Source organism: Phasianus colchicus, chromosome 7 (genome assembly GCF_987193195.1).
Source record: "Phasianus colchicus chromosome 7, bPhaCol1.hap1.1, whole genome shotgun sequence".
Lineage (NCBI taxonomy): Eukaryota > Metazoa > Chordata > Aves > Galliformes > Phasianidae > Phasianus > Phasianus colchicus.
In genome coordinates this window covers 7,068,770-7,093,544 of record NC_143442.1, presented here as the reverse complement: position 1 = coordinate 7,093,544, position 24,775 = coordinate 7,068,770, and the positions used below count along the sequence as shown (strand labels likewise).

The following is a 24,775-nucleotide window of genomic DNA, read 5'->3' as shown; positions in this document are numbered from 1 at the left end:
CAAGAGGTGAACACACAACCAAGTAGGCTCATCTTCAGACTTTTAGAAAATTCTGAGTGTCTTTTTATGCCTGTAGTGGGCATCAGGTTTTATGATACTACTAGATGAATGCAGTTATTTTCTCTTGATAGCTTCTCAGCTTAATATTTATTTTAAGCGGCTGTCAGGCTGCCCAAGTAAAATTGCTATAGCCTTCTAAGGTAACCCCCTTTTGAATCTGATGCTTTGTAAAAATCTAAAGCTTTGATTTAGTCAGTGAGAGCTCTCTTATCTCTGGTCTCACACAAAGCAATCTCTAGGAGCATCAAGACCCATCATTATCTGCCTTTTACAAATAATCACAGAATTTAAAACAGAGCCTTAGCTGTTACAGCGTTGCTTAACTCTTCAACACAACTAAGTGCACTGAGAGGGAAAAATTATTCACAGAAACTGAATATGTAGGAAAAAAATTAAATCTTAGCGATGCCCTTGCTCAAAACTTTCTTGTTTTACACTGTTAAATCCTTAAGATTTATGTTTCATGCTTTAGACTTCCTGTAAAATGTGAAATATAAGACAGTAGATTACCTCTCTAGATGCTATAAAGTGGTAATGCCACTCATAGTACAGAGCAGAAATGAAGAACATTAAGGTAGCAGTATTCCAGTAAAATGAAGTCTCAGTTGAAGTTCTAAAATTACCAATTAATACAACTATCAAATGTCTAAAACTTCTTATCCCTCTCCTGAGGACAAAATGAGCAGCTAGTCTCCAAGATACTTGAGGTACTCGTTCCTGTACTCTCACTGTAGCAGTAACTGAGCATCTCCCCATTCTTACCAGCATCAGGCTCATTCTGCAAAATGCTCTTCCTCCAAGCACACTTTTTCTTTTTTAATACTTCATTCAATGCCTTTTTATTTTATTGATAAAAAAGGAGAAATATATTTCCTACAGAACCCAAAATAAAAGCTCATTGACCTCAACACCTCTATTAAGATAGTATGCCAAGAGCAAGTACACAGATCACAGGATAATTTCATTAAGTGGTGTAAGTCAAATTTCGAACTGCGGATCTAGGTCTTAAATAAAGAAAATATAAATAAAAAATACAATGTCCAGCACTCCTATTCTTTCATGTGATATGAGGAGTCTTTAGGTAGAAGGAGAGAAGAGAAAGAACAGATGCTTCTAATAAGTACCAGAGCATGCAGGTTTGTATCACATCAATTTGTTGGGTTTTTTTTATCACTTCTTAAATTTCCCAGAGGTAAAATTTTCTATTAGTAAGTCATAGAATCCATATAATTTTGGTACACTGAATTGTGAAATTTTGCTGTGCGGCTAATTCAGCACAAACCTCAATTTAATATAGTTTCTCCATGAAGTCTCAGTGAAAAAAAGATTCCTGCATTAGAGAAATTCTATATGTATTGTAACAAACGATAAACTTGAAAAGCGCACATTTAAGACTGTAATTCCATTTCAAGGTTTCAGTGACATTGATAAATCACTCAAGCTTTGCTCACTCAATTTGTGTCACCAGAATCTCTCGGTGGAATCACAGTCCTTCCACATACTGGCAAGTATGCAGCGCTTTATTCGTTGCATTACAGCATGTACTTAATTTAAACAAAAATTAGTCCTTGAGGGACAATTTCAAATTCACAGTAAAGCCTACGCAGTGTGCGTTACTGTGCAGAATCACTCCTCTCCATTTGCTGAAAGCTCTTAGCTTTTCCTCATGTCTCGCTATGCCCCAGAGGTGTGTTATCTCACTGTGGCATGACTGGCTCTGTCTGACTGCTTAGCTGCACTACAGCAGATTTATCTGTTTACTGGTTACTATTTGGATTGAAGTACCTACCTATTTGGAACTGGTGTAAGGAGCCTGGTTTCCATTTTACTGTAAGCTATTGTGCTCCTGTCTTTTCTTATCAAATGATTTGCATGAATGGTGTCAGGAGCACTGTAACAGTTAATATTCATTAGCATTTAGAAGAGTACCCTCTATCCTCATTCCATGGATATTAAATTAGCTGTTATTACTCAGTAATAGGTAAGCAGCTGTTAAATCCCATCAATACTAACTAAATCATTTATTAAATGCATTGAAATCTGTTTTTATTGTGTACATATGAACTCCTTGGTTCCTATGAGTTTGGGAAGTTTCATTACTGAGAAAGTATAAATTGTCTGATGCCTTTGGAAAAGGACTCGGTAAGCTCCTCTCTCCATCAGAAAACATCCATGATACTCCCAAACTGGAGATTAACATACTGAGATTAACCTGGTAAATTATTACTCACATATATTACAAACCGTGGATCGGGTTTTTGTGTGTATTAATATGTCAGAAAATGCCTATATTTTCAGCTAAGTCGTGCTGAAACACACGTTTGGAATTTTTAAAAAACAGCTGAAGTTATGTTTCCAAGAAGTGTTACAGCAATAGCTCTGTTGACTGCAGTCCTCTGATGATACACAGACCATACAGCATATGTGTATATGAAGCACAGGCAGAACAGTACAGCACAGACAGCAGCAGTGCAAACTTGTCCATATGTTGTGGATTGCACAGACCACGTTCAAGTTACAACACTCCTAATTGCTGTGGCAATATCTCTCTTCTACAGCAAAAGGCTTTGTCGTGCTTCAAAAAACCATGGCATCCAACAATGTTATATTCATCACTAACCTGTGGGAGCAACAGCTCTTGGGTGAAGAGATTCAGGGAACACTCTTGCTTCTGGATTTCTGATTTTGGGAACCCAAACTGGCAACTGCAGCTTCTAGATTCTTGAATCATTCACCCATAAGGCACCTTTGCATATCTCTTAGGTTTGTCAAGGTCATTTAAGGTCCTAAAGTTGTTTCCCAAATACATTGCTACATTTGCATCTGGAAAATTTTCAGGTGTGTGACAGAAGTTTTTCATTATCTTAGCTTGGTGTTTCTTGCTGCATTTTAAGAACATTATTTCTTTTCCTGTCATTCTATGTAGACAAAACAGTTTATATTCTTCCTTGCATTATCTGCACTAAAATACTGTATTTATGTTCCTTTCAGACTTGTCTTTTTGAAGCTAAATGATCCAAAACATTTTAATAATTGCACATTCATCAAGTGTTCTAGATCGCACAAAGAATCATTTCATGAATATTGCAGGCTTTATAGCTTATTATAAATCTTTATGCCTTGTTTCTTTTTTCTTTTTCCACCTCAAGAAAATGACATCACGGAATCATGCTCAAGTTAAAAAACATTTTTTTTTTCTGTAGAATTGTTGCTGTACCATTTAATCCCTATTCTCTACGGATATCCAATTATTTCTGCTTATATGTAATTACCTCACTTTTCTCTCTGTTGAATTCCATCTTCCCCCCCCCCCCAAGATCACATCTTCATTTTGCCACAGTCATTTTTAATTTTACTCCTTGGATTACACTACATCTGAAATTACCAAACATCATATTCAGCAATCCAGAGTGTGAATGGAAGGTTCAGACATGACTTGATCTGGAACAGACCTTACAGAAGCTGTAGTGATGCTTTTCATTTTTAAAGATTTGCAACAGAACTGCAGGGGTTTTGTCCAGATGCTATTTCCCTTGCTTATCCAGGAGAATGGAATGTTAGCCCATTGAAAAACAAAATACATGATCTTTATTGCTGGTCCCCAGCCCACAAGTCAAGTAGCCAAACCTCCACACAGGCTCACACCAGGAAGTCTTTCCTTCTGTTGGATGTGATTGAGAGTGCCAACTGCTGACTTGCACTGTTATTTATTTATATGTCACACAGGAATGGGCAGTGGGGCAGTCATAGCTCGTTACCATAGGGAATGGAAAAGTGACAGTCTGGGAAGAGTTTTCTGACTCTGTTGGCTCAGCACAGGAAAACAGTAAGAACTGTATATGGCTGCTATATGATCAAGCCTTGAAAATGTGTGGTTTCATGGACTTTTATTCACCTGGATTAAAAAATCCTTAAATTTGGGGCTGACTGATAATTAAATGTGTGAGTATTGTTTAAAAAAATATAACCTATATAAAATATATATCTCTCAAATGACCAATGAACTTTATGTTACAGCAAAATACCCAAACACAACTTACCTTTTGAGTAAGTAGAGCCTGAACGACCTGATTAGCTACCTGAAAGAAACAGATAATATAATTTAAGTACATGATCATATGAGTTTATGTGTACTATCTTCTGCTATGGCTTTATATTCCACTTTCTGCCTAAACCACCCCTGATTCTATACTTCCACTATTTACTAATATTTTCATCAGATAGTGCTAGTGAGAATATATTAAATGCAAGTGATTACTTCTGTGCTAGTTCTCACTATAAACCAACACTATCAATTTTAGTTTGTTTAACTTCTGCCATCCCTTCTATGGAGAAGACTGAAACTTTCCAGATTTATATACAGCTGTTGTGCGTCAGCACAGATTGACTTGCATTCACTGGAGCTGCTTTTTACCAGCTGAGGAGTCCTGAATGTTTTCATGAAGTTTAATTGTTTCTTGATTCAATATTGACAAAATGGTAAATCTATCATGACAAGCAGAAACCATAAAGTGCCACAGAAAATTAAAGTACCTACTGTCATCAAAATGTGGTTGGAAGGCATTCACACTGCACAATTTAATTGACTTGAATGACATTACACACCATTGATTAGCAGAACTATATATTCAACAGGGAATTTTGGAAGTTATTTATGTTATGTATCTTTTCTAATTTATATTTACCAGCAGGCATGGAGGGTGTGAAGGAGGAGAAATGGAAAGAAGGGCAAAAATAGGATTTCTGTTGATGTTTAACTTGCGCATTACATTTCTAATGTAGTGTAAGAGTTGAAACTAATTCACTTCCGTGAAATGATTCCGTTCTGTTAGATGCAGAAGTTACATTTAATTCAAACCCTCACAAAATTGCCCAGTGTCAGTTTTTTTCTCCAAGCTGGTCCCTAACTTAAGGCAGCCTGTGGAACAGCAGTCCCATAAATTTGCTCTGCACATGATTTAACAGAAGACATAGACTGATATTAGAACAGTAATAAGCAACAGAAGTAAATACGTTACAGTTCTGAAAAAACACATCCCTTGCTCTCAGAATCTACATCCCACAGTGTTCCTTCTGGAATGTACTTTCAATGTCTGTTTGCTCTACCTGAAAATTGAACAAACCATATCTAATACATTATTTCTTCACTTTCTGACGTGGATTTACTGTACCTAAAAGAACTGGAAGGTTCTTTGAAGTGTGTACAAGTCACTTGCAACAGAATTGCCCTACACAATTACTCCTATGCCTTTATATATTGAGCAGAGGAGTGTAAATTGCATGATCTTCCAAATGGGAAAAACTGAACTTGCCAATGCATAGGGGAGAAATTTTCTAACTTTGAGTATATGAAGTTAGGTACCTAAATGAAAGTACTTGCCAGTGATCCATAGCTCCCACAGACCCCAGTAAGAAAGATATGTAGCTAGTTTCTTTACAAAAGTAGGCTATTTCATTCTAGCATCTAGCAACCTGGCAAACTGTGTTGCTATTACTATTCAAGTATTTTCAGGTTTGTATCAGTTTGCAGCAGCGGGAAGCTTCCGCTGAAATGTTCTGCAGCAACTACAATTAATTTAGCAGTCATTACTTCTGCATTTCAAATGTGGTTGCCATGCTAAATGTACAACAGGGTTAGTGTTTAGATGGAAAGAAACTGGCAATCTTTTTTACTTAAAAGTATCAAGAGACACTGTGGAGATGAACAACATAAGCCAGCGCTACAAACAACATAAGCCAGTCTCAACTACCAAAAACTGAGGGAATTGAGGTCAAAGAAGGCAGGACTGGTGTCTCAGATGCAGAATATGTGAAATTCCCACTAAAATGAGACAGAACTGTGGCTCAAACCGTGTAACTAACAGGCTGTAAAATGGCTTGACCTGTGATTCCTGCAGCTGAGAAGGCAGAACAAGGAATAGTACAGAGAAGGCCAGTTCCTCAAGCTGCTGTTATGCAGTACACGACACCGCTTGCCTTCAACACAGCCTGCTTTCCTTTGAACTTAATAGCCAAGAGTTTTAGGTGAGGGTTATTTTTTTTGTTTTTGTTTTTGTGGACTGCAATAAAAGAGATGAAAGGTCCACATTCACTTTTTTCTTACACAATTATGTTTACATATACATGTTATAAAGTGGTCTTAATAGAAAAAGTATAAAAGAATGAATCAGAGAAATGAGACTCTAGTGTAACATCTGTTATACCTATTACAAGTACTGAGATTTTACACTTCTATCTTTAATGTATTTTTTCATACCCATAAAGACATTTCAACCATACTAAAATGAATGGTGTTATATTTTATTCAAACTTTAAAATGCATTTTTAAGATGACTTTGTATTTTTTATTAGCTAAATGGATATGTATTCAATAATGCCACGATTTAATTCTTAAAACATCAGCAAAAATATTACCCAACCTAAGCTGCACAATTTCCTGCATATAAGTATAGTGAACCTTGACAGAAATCTCAGCTGGCACCATAATGTGAATAAGCATGGTGCTACCACTTGCCAATACACTGAGAGCTGAATTCCAGGATAGGAAATTCAGATTAGCATCACACAAAACCTATAAGACAACAATCCTGGTTTTAGAGTTAAATTTTTCAGAGACAGAAAGATATATTTATGGGGTATTTCTGTAATTAAATGAGCTCTATTCTTAATTATTAAGCACTGGAACATTTCAATAACACATTCTCCAAACATTGTTTTAAAGCTGCTTACATATATACTGCAAAAATGAAAAAATAATTTCAACTCAGTGAATATTTATTAAAATTCATAAAGAACTCATTTTTTCCATGAAAATATTCAGGAAAATAAATTATTTTCTTGAGATCTCCAGTAAGAAGCCTTGTTTGGAAAGGACTTTTTCACATACAACATGCTCAGAAGACTCCAGGTGGAAGCGAAGTTTCTCACAATTACTGACTGGGTTATTCACTCATTACTTTTATGCCTCATCTCTAATTCTCTTTACTGTTACCATAATGAAATAAAATTTCCTGTGGAGCTCCACCAAGGGAATGTGCTCAGGTGGGTGCCATCTCGGGACTCTGAGAATTTGCAATAATTAAATATTCTTTTGTTGCCAAAATCACCTGAGTGCTCAGAACGGATTAGGTCCAAGCCTGTTCCAGCTACACCAACACTGGTTACTGTCACTGCCAAAACACCAGAGTGCTCAAGGGGAGGGAGAAAAAGTGATATCAAGCAATGGGAAAGGACAAGAAAAGAGATTTCACTCAAAAGATAAGACAAAAAAAAAAAAAAAAAAAAAAAAAAAAAGGAAAGAGAAGATAAGCAAACTAAAATAATAATAAAAAATAATACAGCATGGAAGTACAAAACCACAGGTGCCAAGAAGAACTGTCTGCTGAAAAAGTTGGCATGGTGGGAGAAGATGGATACAGCTGTGATAATATGGAAGAACTGAAAGCAGCCAACCTAATGTTGAAAATAAAGTTTAGAGCATAGTTGATATAATTACTCATTCTTTGAACAGCAACAGAATATAAAAAATACAACCGTGGATCAGAAATTAATCATGTAACTGCAAACACAGACTAAATACATATCATCTGTCCTTGTAATGCATATGGAGTGTTTTTTCTTGGATGGACAAAATGAATTATGTAAACAGACTTTGTCCAAGATAAATTTAGGCTCTGTAATTTGAACTAATGTAAAAAACTATGTGGTAATTTCATCCCAATTACCGATGATGCACTGAGTGGAGTGGCACAGACCAATGCAGACCAGTGCTCTGCAGCTGTCAGACAGACACAGTGCAGACAGCACACAGCCTAGCAGGGAAGTGTCTTCTGACGAAAATATGCAACACTGGTAAAAGTGTGAATTTACTGATGAAAGTCTACCTAAACTGGAGGTTTCTTGCACCAGAGCTGTATTGATCATGCCAGTAAAACTTAGAAAATGCTGAAAGCAGAGCTGGGAAGCCACTGTAGTTTTTGTTTTATTCTGTTTTGTTTGCATGTTAGCCAGCTACTTACACTACTATAAATTCCCATTGTAGAACAGGCAAATGACTTCCAGTCAGTAACTCTTTGAACTACTAACAGCCTAGAACTTGTTTTAAGCTCTCACCCATGCTGAAGAGACTTGTTTCAGGTTAAATGAGAGGACTGAGGAAGCATCAATATATATACTGAGAAAGCTGTAAGCAATAGGAGATCCTACCCAAAATCTTGTATGTCCTGAGCCAGACATTTCTGGAAGGATAAGTGCTCAGAGTGCTCAGGCAGTAACTGATGGGTGAACTATAATGTAGCTGGAGATCTGGAGATCTGATCAGAAGCTGAGCCATGTAGTAGAATCACTGAATCACAGAATCATTAAGGTTGGAATAAGACCTAAGATCATCTTGTTCAGCTATCAATCCATCACCATCACGCTCACTAAGCCAAATCTAGAAGTGCCACAAGAAGTGAGACAACAGGTTGGTTAAAAAAAAGGAAACAACAAAAGCAGCATAAAAGCCTAGGCATGTAACCACAGGAGGAAGCAGAGACTGAATTCCTGTTACAGAAGAAGGCTGGGGGACTTCTGACAGCAGAAGCCACTACCACCTGTGTACCTGTGTTCCACACTACAGAAAAACTAACAGATAAATTACCACTTTCTTCTCTAAGAATCACTTACTAGGAGTCAGCATCCCTGTAGAAGAGACTCCATCTGACAATTTAAGTCCACAGAAACATCTTTGCTGGCAAAGTTATTATACCAACAAAGCTCAATATACTGGTCACCAGAATATTAATCTTTTGGTGAAGTGTGAAGAAAAAGAAGATTTACAGCAGAGGTCACAAAGAAGAGCATTTCTAAGTGACAAAAACAAGTTCTTGGAATCATTTAGGATGAGGTAATACTAGAAAACTGCAAAACATTGACAACCTTGTAAAAGAGGGAGAAATTAATTTCAACTCATCTCATTGGAGTACAGTGTAGGAACACTCCTTACCTCATCAAGACATCTTTCATACTGTTCTCTCTGATTTTCATTTTCCAGAGCCAGTGCTGAATTCTCTGCCTACAACAAAGCACAGTAAATAAATAAATCTATAAGTTAATCAACAGGTATGTTGAAAACATAACAGTTCATAAAAAACCTTAGTGTGCAATTCTTCAAGATTCAAACTAAAAATGCACCACGTAATTTTGTGTGCAAACTTCAAAATAGCAGAATCTGGTACGTAAATTATGAGAAATCAACATATTTTTCTACATATTATGAACTTGAATTTAGGAATACTATCAGTATTGAAAAAGGAAAATCTCTTAAGTGAGCTACACACAGTTGCATCAGAATGTGTTTCAACTGATTTTCTTTTAAAGATTGAGAAGCTAAAATAAGGCTCAAGAAAGCTCTTTGTCTCCCATGCATAACTTCACATTATGTAACCATAACACCAGTCACCGCATTCAGATAATTACAGCTATTAAACCATTTACTCTACTTGTTTCATTTTAAGTGTTCTGTCAGTCTACAAAAGCTTAACAAATGCTGTTTCAAAAGAACTGTGGATATACAATACAACAGCCATAAATCTAGCTAGTATTTATAATTTGAGAGGAAAATTTAATGTAATTTACTGTATAGAAAGATGCTATGGAAAGATGCACAGTTATCACTTCTATTTTAAGAAAGGTCAATGATTCAGCAAAATGAAAATCCCAAAGTCCACTAAACTGAGTTACTAACAAGTATTCTAAAATCAGATAAATTATAAAAATAAGATTAGAAAGGAAGAGTAAATGTATGCAATCTTCCAATATATTGAGAGAAAGGAATAAGAGAGAGGTAAGAAAGAAGGGCATATGGAGTTTATTTATTTACACGTGTAAATAAACAACCGTGTGGAATTAGTGCTTTATCTTGTAGTTACAGCCAAAGCTAGCAAAGGTGGTAAAATGCTTGGTACCATTATTTTCCCAATTCTTCCTCCCAATGGATTCAGCACATGGCTATAAAAAACCTGTGGGTGATCCTGCAGGGAGAACTGTGAGATGATGGAGCAAAAAATACAGATGCAGAATTAAATAGCGAAGTAGAAGCAGAGCTGCAAAAGCAGCAGTAAGAAATCAGAAGCTGGAGAGTAAACAGTCCTCCCTACTGAAGACATCATCATATACAGTTATCAGTTCGCTTTTACAGATGCATTCCAGCAGATTGATTGATAAAAATAAAGAGATGATTGCTACATAAAAATCTATTTCTGTGAGTTAAAGATCTTCAGATGTTTTCTCTATGACTATCACCTTAAAATGTCATCCAAAATAAATACTTCCTATTGTTCTGAAGAAACCATTAAAGGATTAGTCTGCAAGGCACTTTCACTTATTCATGGTGTACCTAAGCATTTAATTATTTGAATTTTCGTTTTCACTAAAATAAAAATATACTGTGTGAATAGTCAGAAAATAGTTGAGGCAGATTGCTTCCATACAGAGATGTCTGAAGGAACTACTACATACACTTGCACAATACAAAATACCCAGAGAAATCCCCATTATTTCTCTTACTCCTTTTTTTACTCTTCAAATGCTGTGAGGTTTCAAAATGGAAGCTAATCCAGCTTGGATTGTTAGCTGAATCTCTGATTTCAGTGAGCTATTTGGTAGCCTATCTCTGAAGGAAATTAGGAAACTTGAACTTGACAGCATTATAAATAAATGGTATGTTTCTTCTCTTATCAAGCCATAGTGGAAACATCTGTATAATAACACCCTTTTCACAACAGTGGCTTTGAAAGTGCAGGGAAAGGATCTAATGCAGTCAGTGTTAGCTCAACTTCAGTGCTTCTTGATTGCTGAGCAAATCATGCCCACTTATTTGGCATTTTTGTAATGAGGACTGGACTAGGAGGGAACACTTGATCGATTTTGTTTAAGATTCTGCATCAGGGAAAACCACGGCTTGATACACAAAATCACTCTATACTGCAACTGACTACTTGATAATAATCCACATTCCCCCAAAAGTATTCATTTAGAAAATGTTTAATAGCACTTGTGGTCTCAAAACCCTGCCTCCTCAACCAGATCTTCATTTATTTAACAGAAACCACTGGGCTTTGTTATTGTAAACCTCCTCGTTCCCACTCAGAGGGATCTGCCCTCCATTACTGCACATTCTGGCATCCTCTGCCAGACAGGCAAAATAGGTCTCCTTGGAGAAAATCCCTATCCCATTTTATTTTCATTTTCAGGCCATGCTTTCTCCAAGCTAAGCCACAATAAGCAGCTCACACTTCTCACAGCATTAAAGCTGTTGCACCCAGAGGCAGTGGTAGGGAAGTACTGACTCCTGTGCAGTCCTTTCTCCCACCCATAACCAAACAACAACAGCAAAAAGCTGGATTACTGAGGAAGGCACCCTCTTAGATACCACCTGATTTCCATGGTGATTTCTAGTTGTAGGCAAAGCGACCAACTAGGAATTTATGTATATTTTGTGTTACACATGGAAATAAAATGCCTCTCTCCTTCAGCCTCACAAACACTACTTGAGATGCAGACTAGCAAACTGCTGCAGAAGCACAACGTTCATCTCCTACAAATGTGTTTTCCTGGGGTATGATCCTTTCGGTCAAAAATACCTGTGGCATAAGTTACCATTACATGAAACACTGCATGGGGCTTTTGGATCATTACAGGCATAAGGCTCCTACAAATGTCAAAACCGAGGTGCTTCTTACTTCTAATTTGAAAAAAAATATTCCTCCGCAAAGTGTCTCCAAACATTGGAAATTTCAAGATTTCAGTCAAGATTTGGGTGATGCCAGACAGCTTTCAACTCTTAGAGACCACTGCCTTCTGAGTTGTGAGAGTGAGTTCATGGAAAATCAGTTTGAAAGTGAGAACTTCAGATTAGTTCATATAAAACAGAAGTTGCCTTTTATTACAAGAGACTTTCTCAACTCTGATTTTAATCCTTTCCTCAGGAGGGAAAACAGCCCCATAGATGAAGATGTGGATCAGCAAAGACTTCTCTTTCCTTCATGGATGCTGAAGAAACTGTATTTCCGTCTACTTGCACCTGTGTTTGCAACTGTATTCCCATTTATTTCCTATTTTATCTGAGACGACTAACAGGCAGACTGTACACTTGATACACTGAGGTGCACTCCTGCTGAAGTTGATATTAATCTGTTGTTTATTTTCCATGAATGCAGACACATACCAGATGCAAAGAAAACCTGTATTTGTTTTCACATGACACAGTGTTTCCTTAAAATCAACTATTTTTTCTTTGGGGCAGGAAGAAGCTTCTTGGTTCACAGCGATTTGTTGCTCTAGATGCTAGAGAAGAAATGAGGAGACAGAAGGCAGCTTTAGCCTTTGTCATGTTTCTGAGAAGGTGCTACTATACTGGATTAGTAAAGGCAGGCCAATTAATTAAAATTTTAAAAGAGTAAAATGGTGATGATAATTAGCTCTAGGTCACCTTAACCACAACACACAAGGAACATAAATTCAAGCAGTACAATCACGTCAACATCAAACTCTTATTGAAAGCATCTTCACTTGAAGTCTCAAATACAATCTCCAACATATCCTGAACTCTTTTGCTAACGAATAACAGAACACACTACAGCTTTTTGCCTGACAGAAAAACACCAAATCCCTCTGCTAACAGCCCCCAAAACAACAGGAATTGCTGCCTCCCCAAAGGCCTTCATTAGCAGTAGGCTCTGAGCTGAAAAATGCCCAGCTCCCTTCTAGCTCACAGTTTTTTTCTGAATTTATACGTTCAAAGCACAAGATATCCTCACTCACACCAACAGTGTGGCACCACCTTTCAGCTAAATAATGCTAGACTAAAAATAGCTGAAAATCAACATGCTTATAACAAATATGCTCATATCGATACAGACATTTAGAGATGATTACTTCCATTCTGTCCTCTTCCCTTTTAACTATTTTAGAGGCATAAAGCAGGTTTAGCTGCCTACCAACTATAATTTGTTCCACACTTAGTGGTGTTTACAAGTGGCAGACACACTGCCACGTCTGAGAATGCCACGAGACAGCACATCTCCCCTAGCCTTGCAGCTACAAGTGGCACTTAAGAGGACAGCTTTCTCTTATCATCCTGTAAAAGCCGTTCCTACGCACTTCTAAGAAGGACTGAAATACTTAAAACGTGTTTGAAAATGAGATTTGAATTTGCTCCTCTACAGAATTTTCAAAAAGCTTAGCCTTAACCTTTATGTCCTTTGATTTATTAAGCTGAAAGAACACTAACAACATTTTGTTGTCTAGCCTGTTCCGATGCGTTATGAATTAGGATACAATGGGTACATTGGGCTCTTTAAGTGATGAATTATTTCATGTACCTGTTAGGGAGTCTTCAAGAAGCAGTCCTCTACACTTTTATAACCACAATGAAATGAATTACGCCACTTCATTTTCTACCAGAAGACACGGATAAAAGAAGCACACAAAACCAGATTTCCTCATTCAACCATTGAGACAACATGAAAGGATGGGGGAAGGAAGAGATAAGAAAGGGAAGGAGAGTAAGCATTTACTTTGCACTAAGGGAAAAGGAGATGAAGGTCTAAAGGTTGTGTGTCAAGTTAGCAGCTCAACGTCCTTTGAAGGTACCATCAATAAAGGTCAAGAGGAACTAAGTTATGACAGTGAACTTTAAAATCTCTGACAGAACACTACAACACCAGTTACCACGTGCAGTTCTTTGTTATTCATACTTAGCCATTAGTGCATTTACAGAAAGGTTTATTGATTTACACATACACTCATTTGTCATGTCCTGTGCGGTATATTAATAGCTGTCCAACCACCTCAGAAGCGCTCAGCAGCTTTTTTCATGCTTTCAGCCTCTGATTTTGTATATTTCTGTGGTCATGGCTGCATACAGCAATACTAGATGTCAAAGCCCGTTGTTAAAAGTAAGTAGCAAAGTTACTGCAATATTTCTATATGTGCTTAGGGGATTTTTTTTCTGCTAAGCTGCCACTCTAAGAACAGCTTACCACTTGAACCACTCTGTATCATTAGTTGCAGGAGATTCTGCATTATTCTGCCCCTTGTACACAGAAAATTTATCCTTTGAGAGACTGAACCAGTAATAACACTTCCTTTTCAATTAGACAAATTGCCAGATAAAAACTCAACAGCATCATTACATTGACTAGAAGTACAGAAAATTACACCTTTGTTTTTAAATCAACATAATGATAGGAACAGCAGCCTTAATTTATTCTTAGCAGCACAGGAGCATCTCCACTGGCCTCTTTCCTCCGTATTGCTACAGCACCTCCTTGCCAGCACTGAGATGTGAGCTGCCCCTTACAGCCCACTGGCACTGTTTCCAGCTTCACCCTTTCCACAGCAGAACCACACTGGAGCACCACAGAGCATCTCCTTTCAGATTTCCTTTCAGCATGACACAACTGTCTTTTCTCTTCAGCCACACTTACAAAATCTGACATATTTTATCTGAAATATCCAGCCAACATTCAACTCAATTCAAATGAAGCAATGAAAGCCACGTATATGCAAATTTAAATAACAAAATAGAGAACCATAACAGGGTTAATCATAATTCTGTCTATGAGAAGGCCACTTTGAACCCTTCTGGGCAGTACCACTAGGGATTATTCTTGAACTTAAAATCCTTGTTTTCTTTTAAATTCTTTACTAACACAAAAACAGAGTGAGGCTAGAACAACTACCAACAAATCTTAAAACCTGTGTTAGATTACAGCTGAGCTACCAATAAGCGGGGCTGTAGCCTCAGAGAGCACTGTAACTTTTTTTTTAACGTATGCTAGAAATCAAAAGATATTTATCTAGCATCAGAAAGCTAACTACTTAACACCATGCAAAAACCTGATTTAACTGTTTCTAAGAAAATGCAGCCCAAGGTCTGTGCAGCTATGTATGATGTTTTACAAATTACTCATGAGCTGATTCACGTATTTAAACATGAATTTACACTGGAAACTATATTTGCTTTAAAGCAATGGATTTCATTCTGATAGAGCTTAAAACATAGGACTTGCTCATTTGTTCTATAGATGTGCAGGAGATGCAGGGAAAGCTGGACCCAGGCTCCTGGTCAGGGTTCATCAGCACTAAGCTCCCTCCTCCCCCCTCCCATGAGAAGGGGCAACAGGTGTTCAATGGTGAAGCCAACTCCTGGTAAGAAGGGGATAACTATAAGCTCATCCTTCAAATCTCCTTATGCTGGATGAATGTCTGAACTTCAGCAGCTGAATCAAACAAACTAAACCAAGTGATTCATACACTGCCGATGAAACTGACTCCTAAAATATACGAAAAAAAAAAAATCCAAACCCTTTATATTCCTGTGAATTCTTCTGTGAAATCTATTAAGGCTTTTTTTTTTTTTTTCTCCAGATGTTGTTGCTGGAAATTTTTATCTGGTTCAAGAATGGTAATATTTGTCTTTTATATTTCATTTGATTCTAACGTATTTAAGAATGACAAGCCTTTAAAACCTTCAACATTTTCCTTTCTGACACCACAGAAATGTCTGGAGTTGACATTTTGAAGAGAAGGTTAGGTACAGCTCTAGCAGAGCAGGCTGCGTTGTAAGCCCAGGCTTATCTTCCAGCAAATAAATACCTAAGCTACCAACAGATCTATCAATAATAGTTTTGTCTGTTTACTTGCATGCAAATTGTAGCAAACAGCAAATTCTAGCATTATTTACTGAGACTATAATAGACTTACAATACGCTCACAGCTGATGCGTTGTTAGTACAGGCCTTTGAATAAATAAGTAGAATTATAAAGGATTTTTTTTTTTTCTCTATAACTCTTCCAAATGATCCCAGACAAAACATTTTTTGAGGACAAGAAGTAAAACATATAATTGAGCACCAAAAGGAAGCATAAAGCTGAGTGTACTTCCTGTACTTAAGATATAAACGGTATCCATGACAGGATGCAAAATGTGTATATACTTGATAAAACACAGAAGTATGAGCATGGGAAAAAGCAGGACTCTTGTTTTTTATCATTTATCCTCTGCACAAAGCAACTGTGCCCACAACAGGAGGTTGAAACTAGACGATCTTTAAGGTTTCTTCCAACCCAAACCATTCCATCATTCATACTAAGAGCACCCTGGCATAAGGCAGTGCTCTGTGCAGAGGAACCAGGCAGTCACCTACTGAAAACAATGCTCTGGCCTGCCTGAGGAGAAGCAGCTGATGATGATGAAGAGTCAATCACAGGCAAGAGAACTCTTCTTGCTCACAGCCAGGCAAGCCCAAGAAGCTGTGTGATACAGAAACGTTGGCTTGGGAAGTCAGGAAAGGGGAATGCTGGAGCTCATTCACCCTTCCCATCCATTCCTCCCAAGGGGCACCTCCCTGGAAGCATCTACCTGGGGATGAAGGTACAGGCCACTATGCCATCACACAAATGCGAGATCTAAGAGTGAAATTTTATGCCATGAACAATGTATGTGTGTCACAAAAGTGGCTTATTTTCTAATTTTCAACTATTTACACTTAGTGATCTTTCCCCCTGCAAACTCTGAAGCAGAGGCAGCTGCTCAATCTTTTCTTTCCTCTTGTTTGAAGTGATTTGTCTCCATTTATAACACGCCGTCCCTGAAGAACTCTGAGGCTCTCACTCTAACAGATTTACAGTGCTTCCCCATGTAATATTAACAGGCAGTTACTGCCTCCATCAAAGAACTAAAAATAAAATCCCTGGTCTATGAAAAAAGTATTTGGTCCTGGAATTGTAACTGAAACTCAGATTCTTACAATTGATGTAGGCAGATAAAGGCAAGTAGTGTGGATTTGATTCATCCTGAAGGACACTTGGTATTTAATATTAACCTGATATTTAACCGCATCAATATCTATTCAGAACCCTTAAATTAATTAATCCTATCATATTTCTTCAGTTCCATTTGTTTCTTTCTTTTTTTTTTCTTTTCTTTTTTTTTTTTCCTGGCAAAAATACCAAATTGTTCAGGGAAAACTCTAATTCTTTGAAATTAATACAGAGCAGTTGCAAACCTCTGACTGCCTACGGATCCAAGACTGAAACGTGATGAACAAAAAAAGGCCAGTGAAACCATTTTCAAATAAAATATTTGCTTTCATTAAAAAATAAACTCTTTGCAGAAGATTCAGATGAGATTTAAAAGTTCTACTGATATATATACACACACATATATACAAATATTTGTGCAGTTCAAGTATTTGCAGCGTTTTAGGTGCTTCAAAAATAATATGTATGGCAATCTTTTTTTTTTTTTTTTAAGATCACTGTACTGAAGACAAAATACAAATTCTTTTTAAATAAAATAAAAATCAGATGTTTAGCAAAACTCATATGCTTTTGGGACAGTATTCCAAGCAATGAGAAGGGCGACTTTAGAATTATATAAAACTTTAGACAATGTCTCCTTCAAACCTTTGCAGTTTTGACCATGAGGTTACTGACACAGTCACAGTTTTCTATTTTCTGTGATTCCATTATCCACACCTTCCCGAGTAGTGCACTCAACTCCAAGGTTAATCTAACACAGAGCATCAAAAGAATACAGCATTTCAGATTTATGTATGAAAATTATTATTTGGACAACTTTTTCTAACAGAATCCATTTCTTATTTTTCCCCACTTGTCTAGCTGGGATTTTCATATTAAATGCAGGCAACAGTACTATCAATTCACGGCCTTGGGAAGCAAGCATGCAAAAGAAGCCCAAGAGACAGTTTGTCTTTAGAAGACCCACGTATTTGCTTATAGGAATAAGCCACAAAGGCCTTAAGCTTGTTCTCTTCAAAAAGGTGAAACTCACAGATTTAGCTTTTCTTCTTAGCAATTATAACATAGCTTTTCAAAGTCTGGCAGGGCACACAACAATAAGCAATTTAGTAATATAAAGTAATTTCAGAATCTAATTAATTTTTAAAAATAGTGATGATGTGTTTTCCCTTTATAAAATTAAAACGATGGTCAATGTAACTAAGTAGAAAACCTTGTAATTAAGTAGAAGCCAGCCAAGGATTTTACACATCTTAAGGCAGACATATTTTTTAGATTTCTGGAAATTCTGTTTATCCAGATCAGCTTTTCTCTATTAAAGTTCACATATTTTTTTTTTTTTTTTCCTAAAACTACCAGAGCAAACATAGAATGAAATTTCACAGGTTAACACAAGCAATGGTTCTCATGCTTGAAGTCATACTTTCAGGGCTCTTCATGCACCCGAACAGAAGGGATGATAATAAATGATGGTAAAATGCAAACGTGGATCTAAAGTTGCCACTCTCTTCATGGAACACCAACATACCCAACACTCTCCACTCCCAAAGAAATTAAGGAACTGAGAATGCTTTAGGTTGGTAATAGAAAGAGAGGATCCAAAACTATCATGGATTCCTGCCTTTTTTTTTTTTCCTGTATATCCTTTAATGTATAATAAACAATATCATTCACTGTCTCCCTAAAGCAGTTATTTTGGTGTTCACTGAAAGCTGATGCAACAGATGTTTTGCCTTGTCTCAGAGAAAGAGGATGATTAATTTTTATCAAGAAATTTTTTTTCCCCTAATTATTCAAAGCCTTTTCATTTAGTTAAAACAAGAATTGTTCTACGAAATAGAGTAATTTAATCTGACAGCCTGGAAAACACTTATCCCATATACTGAAATGTCACATCCATTCTCTGTGTGGTGAGAAATTCAGAGCAGATCCTTGATATCCAATGATTCCTTAAGTAGGAAAACCAGATCTTCTTGTACAAATAAACATGTATGATTTCTAATGAAATGGCAAAAAATACTTAAGTGGTATTCCTTTTGCAACAGATTTAAAGAATTACATGATTTTATCACTGACGCAATCAGAAAATATTTTTAAACACAATAAAATACAAAATAAGTTATTTTCCTCATTTTACAACATATTTTATTCTATTCCTTTAAAGTTGAAATGTTTCCACCACAATATGCTATTAATGTCAACCATTTCACAAGTCATAACATAAATTTATAGCCAGTCTCTCTGTTTTTAACTACACTGCAGCACTGAGTTATTTCTGAAGGCAAAGTTTCCTGCAATTCCCGTTTCTTCATCACAAGTCACCCACAAGTTAGCAGCCCCAGGTACTCAAAAATGAACTTCTTTTGATGGCTTCAGTGATGTCTCTCCCTTCCAGGTAAGGAGGTGAGAAGCAAAGCGAAGCAGAACAAGGCATTGGTTCACTGTGTTACAAACAGCACCGAACGGCATACAGTGTGCAGAAATTGTTTTATAGCCAATAGCTAACTTCTAATAACTGAATCACAACATTACAGTTCATTTCTTGCTAACAGAAATGAAACTCAATTTGCAAACATCAGCTTCTGTCTTCTGAAAGCTTTGAATGCTTTTCTTTTTCTTAAAAGACAGAGGAAGTACCAAACAATGCCCTCACTGCACACAGTCGCATGCAGCAGGCTGAATTCTTCATGGATATTTGCTAAACGTTCTGCTCATTTTATTTTTAATCTTTGAGAGCAGAACAGTGAATTTGCAAAGTAATTGCATTTTGCTCAACAGAAAATAACACAGACTCTCTTCCATCTCTTTAAAAAGTTTCAACAGCTTGGAGCCTCACCTGCTTTTCCTGTTCTGCAGACTACGCTCACTTTATGAGCAAGAAGCCATTAGAAGCTGCCTGGTGTGGCAGCCCCCATTTATCACAGGGAGGTTTTACCATCATGCCAGTGATGCCAGGTGCACCCACACTGCCTGCTTGGCTTGGCTGAGCAGCAAGTGTCTTCCTTAGGTGACCTTTCTGACCACCCCACCAAAACGACTGTGACCAAAATCTTGCATGGCTTTGGAGCCAATGGACGTGGTTTCTCTGACACAGAATTGGGAGAGGAATGCCAACTGTACAGGGCTGGAACAGAGCTTGCTTAAAGTACCGTGTCCCACGGTGCAAAAGAGAAGAGCTGCCCATTGGGAAAGCTTTCTCCTAAATATCACAGAAACGTGCCAGAGGTGTTTTTTCACTTGGGTAACTGCACAACTTTGTATTTCATGAAAATAGAAAATATGAAGCTGTACAGAAACATAAACATTATGGTCAGCTACATGGAAAGTAAATTTAATTTTAATTATATATTATGTGTTACGATAAAATACTAAATATTTTCCTATTAGTTATTTAATCTTGCTTTTCAGCATAGAAAATTTATCTCTGACTTTATCTGTTGTACTTTTATTTACAGGCAGACTATACCCCCAAGAGGTCCAAGAGAAGCCTTAGACTACATGCTAAGGGAGCACATAACAAACTGCAGAAGCTGTTAAAAAACACAAGCTTTGGATAACAATAGCACTTTCATATGGATTGTAAGAGAGGAAGCAATTGTTTCTTAAATGCTACGTGCATTATAGAAAGAATATTCATTAATGTACTGTATGTCACTTGCTTTTTAAAAATAAGAATGGAACATGTTAAGTCAAATTCTGTGAGAGTTGGAGGTCCTCCACTAAGAAGCTTGGGCATAAAAAGTGAGGCAGCCCAACAGCCTGGCTCTGTTCTACCTAATGAGCCAAATTCACCTGAATAAGCACAACTTGAGAGCTGCCACTGGAACTGCACCCACCTACACAGGTCCAAATTTGACACAAGATAGCCAAATATACTAACACTAGTACCACGCATGAGGAAATGTTGCTGTTATCTTATTTCAAGCTGCTGTTCAAAACCAGTATCAGTGATTAATCCATTGGCCTAAAGGGAAAACGTGGAGAAAAGAACAAAAATAAATCAATGTGTGAAATACTATGCAACGTAATATATACCCAGGATCGATCATATTACTGCTCTGTCAGTACAGCCTGCAATTGGGAAATATCCCTGCCTGGCAGAGGTCACTAGCAGGGCAAATCAGTTGCTTAAAAACATCAGAAGTTCTCATCTCTTATTTCTATTCAATTTCTCTGTGAAAAATAGAGTTTTCTCCTAATATTAGCATGTCCTTTGTTACAATGAAGTAAAAATACCTGGTTTTATCCATGTAATTCAGTAAAATTTTGAATAGTTACCCTTGGGACACTGTGAAGGACAAAATATTTGATAAAAAAAAAAGTATAAAGAATGCTAGTGCTGGAATAAAAATAATAATAAAAATCCTGTCCCACAAAGAAGGACCAAGAAGACACAAGTTATTTCCTTAGTGGGGTGGTTAAGTCAATACTACACCAAGCAGCTCTGCAAAGGTCTACTAAGGCTGGCTCAGCGGCTGCTATGGTATTGTTCTGCCAGGGCTAATATCCTGGATTTCAAGAAAAGTTAATTAGTCCCAATGAAAATGACACTTCTGCTACCTGCACTATCTTACCTGGCAGGGCACTATATAAAAAGGCTATTTTCTATAAAGCATGTAACAAGCTTCTTTCTGCGTTTCACTCACCCTACTTTAGTTTAATCAAATTAATGTATGTATTCAGTGATCAATTACCTTTGCATGGCACTGGGGAGACATTACAACGTCTAACAGAAATGTCTTTGTGATGATATGGATCAGATTTAAGGTTACAGAAAGAGCATTCATTGATTATTTAAGAAAAAGAATATTATAACTGTCATTGTTGGTAATTGAGGTTAAAGCAGAACGACATTAAATGCAATATAGAATGTCTGAAAATTGTCCAGAAGCAAGCAATAGACTTTTCCTATGGTCCAAGGCAGCAAACTCCTTTAGGCTTAGAAGAATAAAAAGGAGAAGCCTTAGCTGCTCGGTCACAGGACTTCTTCACTGAAAAACCTGTCTCAACTATAAGCCAGTAACAGGAATGCTAACCAAGAACAAATGCAGTGCAGGAGAGGAAGAATTCAGTTTCTCATGGAACACTCAAAATAGTCTCATATAAAAACCACAAACCTCAGATTCATTTCTCCAACTGATCCAAAAGGGTAGTTACAATAACTTTACAAAGGACTTTGCCCGGCACAATAACCATCTCTTGGTATTTCAGTGTCAGATTTGTTAGTACTCTTTTTTCCTTTCCTTACAACTTACTGAAAATTTAAAAGAAAAAATTGGTCTTACTTCTTGCTTCCTCTTTTTAAAACTTTTTTTTTTTTCCCTAAAACACTTCAATACTAAGACCAAGACCACTAAAATCAGAAGGATTTTTCTTGAAGAACATGTCTTTGCTGGAAGACAGTAGGGAAACCTGGAAGTTTATGAAGGGGAGCAGTTGTAATTACTAACTAGATGCTTCTCTCTTATAAATAACAGCTAAGCCTTGTATGCATACATACTAACCAGAACACGTGTCCTGGGTATTTGTGTAGAAAGGGAAGAAGCTCTGCCCTCTAGATGGCATGATGCACCTGCATATCCCAGCTGCAACAGCAGAACCCTGGCAGGCAATTTAATTCCTCCACCTGCACAGGCACAAAAGATGAGGTGGCAGTTCTGGGTCTCAGCAGAGAGGTGACATCTGCTCATGGCTAAAGGCAGAGCAGGGGCTACCCCTGCCTAGGACCCAGTACGAGCTGTCTGTTGGGAAGCAGGGAACAGGTGCTCAGCCTGAGAAGAGACAGTGCAGAAGTCTGTCCTGGCACCCTATGGGAGGGGAAGCTTACAGCTGGCAGCAATGGGCAGCATGTGAAAACCATTAATTCAAAAACACCTGAGGGAGGAGAAAATAGATTGTTTTGACAAAAAAACAAAACAAACAAAAAAAACCCACCCAAACTCGTCCTACTTAGCATTTAATAGAACTGCGTATTTGAATCAATCAAATGTATATTAAAAGATATATGCATGGATAAATACATGCAGATTTAATGTATCAGTGAATGTAAGGTTATATTATACTTATATACAGCTTTTCTTTTTTTGCTGAGACACTGAAATTACGTATTTGGTTCATTGTTCATCAGGCATCTGCAGAACCACTACCAAAAATCACAGCCCTGTGTAATGGACCAAAATCAGACTACTCCATATTAGATGTATCTATTCTCTTTATATATTTATAACTGATCTTAAAATCTGTGCTTGTCAACATGACAGATTAAGCAGATTTAAAAATAACTGAGTATTTTATGCTGTAGATTATTAAAGTGGCTGCATAATAAAGGCAGTGAATATTGAATTTCACAAGTATGTTAACTGTTAAGTCTTCACATGTGTAGTTAAACATACAGACAACAGCAGAGCCAAACCCACACTGTGACAGGCACTTCTATGATGCAGGTCAGTGTAACTCTGATAATTCTAGTAATTTGGGTGTAATTAGAGCTGCCCAGAATCTCATCTTAATCTCTAATTTTGTATTCCTGCAGAGATGGAAATTACTACCAAACTAAGAAAAAGTTCATCACCATGTGAACCTCGTTATTGTTTCATCATTTTCCAAGACAAGTGAACAGAAATGTAAAGAGAAATTGTTTTTTCTATGCAAGAGTTGTAAGGGATTCAGTTCTAAAGCTGAGGTAAATTAATTGGGATATGCAGCCAGTAAAGGTCCACAGAATACAGGGTTATTCTTTGTGGTGCTACTTTGACACAAACTGCAGCTATTTATTTAGCTTATGAAGTATATGACTTCCCTTACTGCCAGCAAAATTGCACGCATTAGTATGCAAATTAAAAATATAAGATGTGATTCTAAAATCTGTTACAGAGAATTTTCCCCCTGAAATAAGTGCCACTGTGAAGGATGAGAAGGCTTGGCAAAAGGAGCTTTTGTAGAAGCCAGCCCAGAGTGCATACCTGATAGAGACTATTTAAAAAAACTCCTGAGTCCCACTCCGAAATGATAGATGTGTTGGAACAAACACAGTCACCTAGATCTATAACATACTGTTAGAAAATCTCATTTCACTCAGCAAAGAGAGTGAATTCTCAATTGCACCACACGCCTGAAAGCTATAAAAGGTAAGTTACATTATCTCCTGATTACGTGCAAGGAAGCACTATACATGGAGAGAAGGGCACCCAAAAACCACCATTATTTAAGTTATAAAAGTCAGACTGAAGTATCAGATTCCTTCATTGCAACCTAGCAGGGACTCTTTGTGCAGAACATGGTTAACATTTATTTCAATAGAGAAAATTTGACAAGCTTAATAAAACCAAGATGATTTTCCTTGACTTCCATGACTTACCCTTTCTCTACTGCCAACACCTATTTCTCAGATCTTCTGGCACCAAATCATTATTCTTGTAGACGTATTCATTATTGTGAACTATTCAAAGAGTGTTTGTTACATCAGCCAAGTGCCACACAGAAAGAGAAAACTCTAAGAAAAGAAGCTATTGCAACAATTCAGAATATCCTTGAAAAACTGAATTTATTATCTGCTCTCACAATAAATACAAGGAATTACAGCAAAAACATAAAAATGTTCTAAACTCAGTTCTCCTTAATGTTTTGTAAAAGTCCTAGAGCTGAATATTTTCTCTAGAGGATCCTACAGTTTGCCTGTAATTTTCACGTGTGTATGCACCATCACTTGAGCAAAAATGAGCACTACAGGTAAAGTAAGCAAATTTCTAAGAAGTATCCTGACTCAAACAGCAGTGTAAATTAAAAATTCATAGAAGAGATGGTTTTTTCCACCTGAAAGATGTTGGATTCACTGCCCTGAATCTTATGCCTATCTACTTGAGAAGATACAAATTAGGAGGAATGTAAGTTTCTCACTCTGTCTTTC

The 24,775-nt window shown here is 37.0% G+C and overlaps 1 protein-coding gene across 2 annotated transcripts in view; it reads right to left on the bottom strand.

The window, feature by feature from the left end:
• The window catches only part of NCKAP5 (NCK associated protein 5), a 442,999-nt gene that overhangs the window by 80,767 nt on the left and 337,457 nt on the right, over nucleotides 1-24,775 (bottom strand). For both annotated transcript variants that reach the window (XM_090143560.1, XM_031590720.2), the window contains 2 exons: nucleotides 9,047-9,115; nucleotides 4,101-4,139 (listed from right to left, as the gene is read on the bottom strand). In XM_090143560.1, the coding sequence (XP_089999686.1) occupies nucleotides 4,101-4,139; nucleotides 9,047-9,115 (108 nt within the window). The remainder of the gene's footprint in view (nucleotides 1-4,100; nucleotides 4,140-9,046; nucleotides 9,116-24,775) is intronic.